We start from the raw sequence: 1,934 nt of genomic DNA, 5'->3' as shown, positions 1-1,934 counted from the left end.
GGCGGGGTGGGGCGGGGGCGCGTTCCAGTGCACTGCAAGCAGGTTGCTTTTTTAACACACTAGTTTTTGTTTGTTTGTTTGTTTTTAGGAGTTTCTTCCTTTCCCAAATTCTTTATTTCATTTATTTATGTCTTTTTGAAACTGGTCTCACTCTGCAGTTCAGGCTGGCCTTGAGCTCACTTTGTAGCCCGCATGGCCTGCGGTGCTGAGGATCACACCGCGGTCTTTGTGCTTGCCCGGCAGGTGCTTAGAGCACCAAGCTGTCTCCCAGGCTTATTTCATAATCTTAAGCATGTTAAATCTTAGTTTAAAATTAAAAATACTTCCGACTGATGTTTTGAGCCAGGGTCTCATTTTAGGCTGGCCTTGAGCTCACTGTAGCCCAGGGGCACTCAGACTCCCAGTGGCTCTCGGCCCCAGCGTCCCCAGGGCTAGTGCAGGTGTGCACCACACGCCCTGCTCAGCGTAGACTCGGAGTGAAGGAAAAACAGAAACGGGTAAAACAAAAATTCAGGCAAACACGTTTTTTTGTCCAAAGAAATTCCTTAAGATTTAGGAACTTGAATTCCAAAGATTTTTGACCAGCTGCTACACAGCAGGCGCTGTCCCGTTGGGCACAGGGCTGCCCTGGTGAGTTTGCGTCAGGGAGGGAGGCAGGCGTGCAGCAGTCCTGCTGCAGATCCAGCTAGGAGTTTCCTGGAACTTAGCGGGGCGAGTGGGTTCCTGGGCTGCTCCCCACCCCTGGCTGGGCGACAGGTCCCCGGGAGGGCTTCTCGGTGGGAGTGGGAGTAGGTCAGGATTCCCAGGGGTGGGAGAAAAGCTGCACAGGTTGGGCTGATGCAGGTTCTGGTTAAACAAAAAAAAAAGAAGAGCGGTGGTTCTTAAACTTGGATCGCTTGGAGAGATTTTGAAGCCCCCTACGACCAAATAGGAGACCTAGTACATCTATACTTTTATTTTTATTTTTCTGTGGGTTTTTTGGTTTGGTTTGGGGTTTTTTTTTTGGTCATTTTGAGACAGGGTCTCGCTCTGCATTCAGGCTGGCCAGGAGCTCACTTTGTGGCCCAGGCTGGTCTCGAACTCACAGCGATCTTCCTGCCTCAGCCTCCCGAGTGCTGGGATCCCAGGCGTGCGCCTCCAGCCTGGCGGGATGGTTCTGATCTGCAGCCAAGCCAAGAGCGCTGAGCCCCCCCGCATTGCCCGGCCAGGCAGACGTCGTGCTGCTGGTCTTTGGAACTGCATGTTCTGTAATACTTTTGATGTGTAAGAAAAGAATGAGTCACAGATCCTGATTTCTTTCCTGTGTTTATTTCCCACCCTTACACAATCTCACGTTAGCCTCGGTCGGGCGCTGCCGTGGAGCGGGCTAGCTAAAACGTTGCTGGTTCCTCGTCGCGGCTCCTCGAAAGCCTGGGCTGTGCGGGCGCGCGCTTCCCACGCTGCGTCCCCGCTGACCTGTGCGTCTTGCCTGTTTTCCCAGACACTTCGTTTATGACCACGTCTTTGCGGAGAAGATCGCGTCCCTGCACAGCCAGCAGAGCCCCGAGGAGGAGGAAAACGGGCGCCTCAAGAAGACGGTGAGCGTGCTGCAGGCGCAGCTGAGCCTGGAGCGCCAGAAGCGCCTGGCCGTGGAGGAGGAGCTCGGGCTGGCGCTGAAGGAGAACCGCGAGCTGGAGCAGCAGCTGAGGGCCGCCGACGCCTGCGGCGCGCGGGCGCTCGAGCTGGAGGCCGAGGTGGCCGCGATGCGCCGCGCGCTGCAGGCCGAGCACCCCTGGGCCAACGGCGTGGACACGCCGGCGCTGGACGCCCTGCTGGCCCCCGAGCCCAGCCAGAGCCTGCTGGAGGAGATGTTCCTGACGGTCGCCGACGCCTACCGCAGGCCCCTGCAGCGCAGCAGCAGCGACACGGTGCTCGGCGGCCCCGCGGCGGGCCAC

At 57.4% G+C, this 1,934-nt stretch overlaps 1 protein-coding gene across 1 annotated transcript in view; it reads left to right on the top strand.

The window, feature by feature from the left end:
* The window catches only part of Cdr2 (cerebellar degeneration related protein 2), a 20,183-nt gene that overhangs the window by 17,201 nt on the left and 1,048 nt on the right, over positions 1-1,934 (top strand). Inside the window, exon 5 of the mRNA XM_023706339.1 lies at positions 1,474-1,929. Coding sequence (XP_023562107.1) covers positions 1,474-1,929 — 456 coding nt within the window. The remainder of the gene's footprint in view (positions 1-1,473; positions 1,930-1,934) is intronic.

Source organism: Octodon degus, unplaced genomic scaffold (genome assembly GCF_000260255.1).
Source record: "Octodon degus isolate 3935 unplaced genomic scaffold, OctDeg1.0 scaffold00001, whole genome shotgun sequence".
Lineage (NCBI taxonomy): Eukaryota > Metazoa > Chordata > Mammalia > Rodentia > Octodontidae > Octodon > Octodon degus.
Note: the sequence above shows the minus strand (reverse complement) of the source record. Positions and strands in the feature narration are given on the sequence as shown.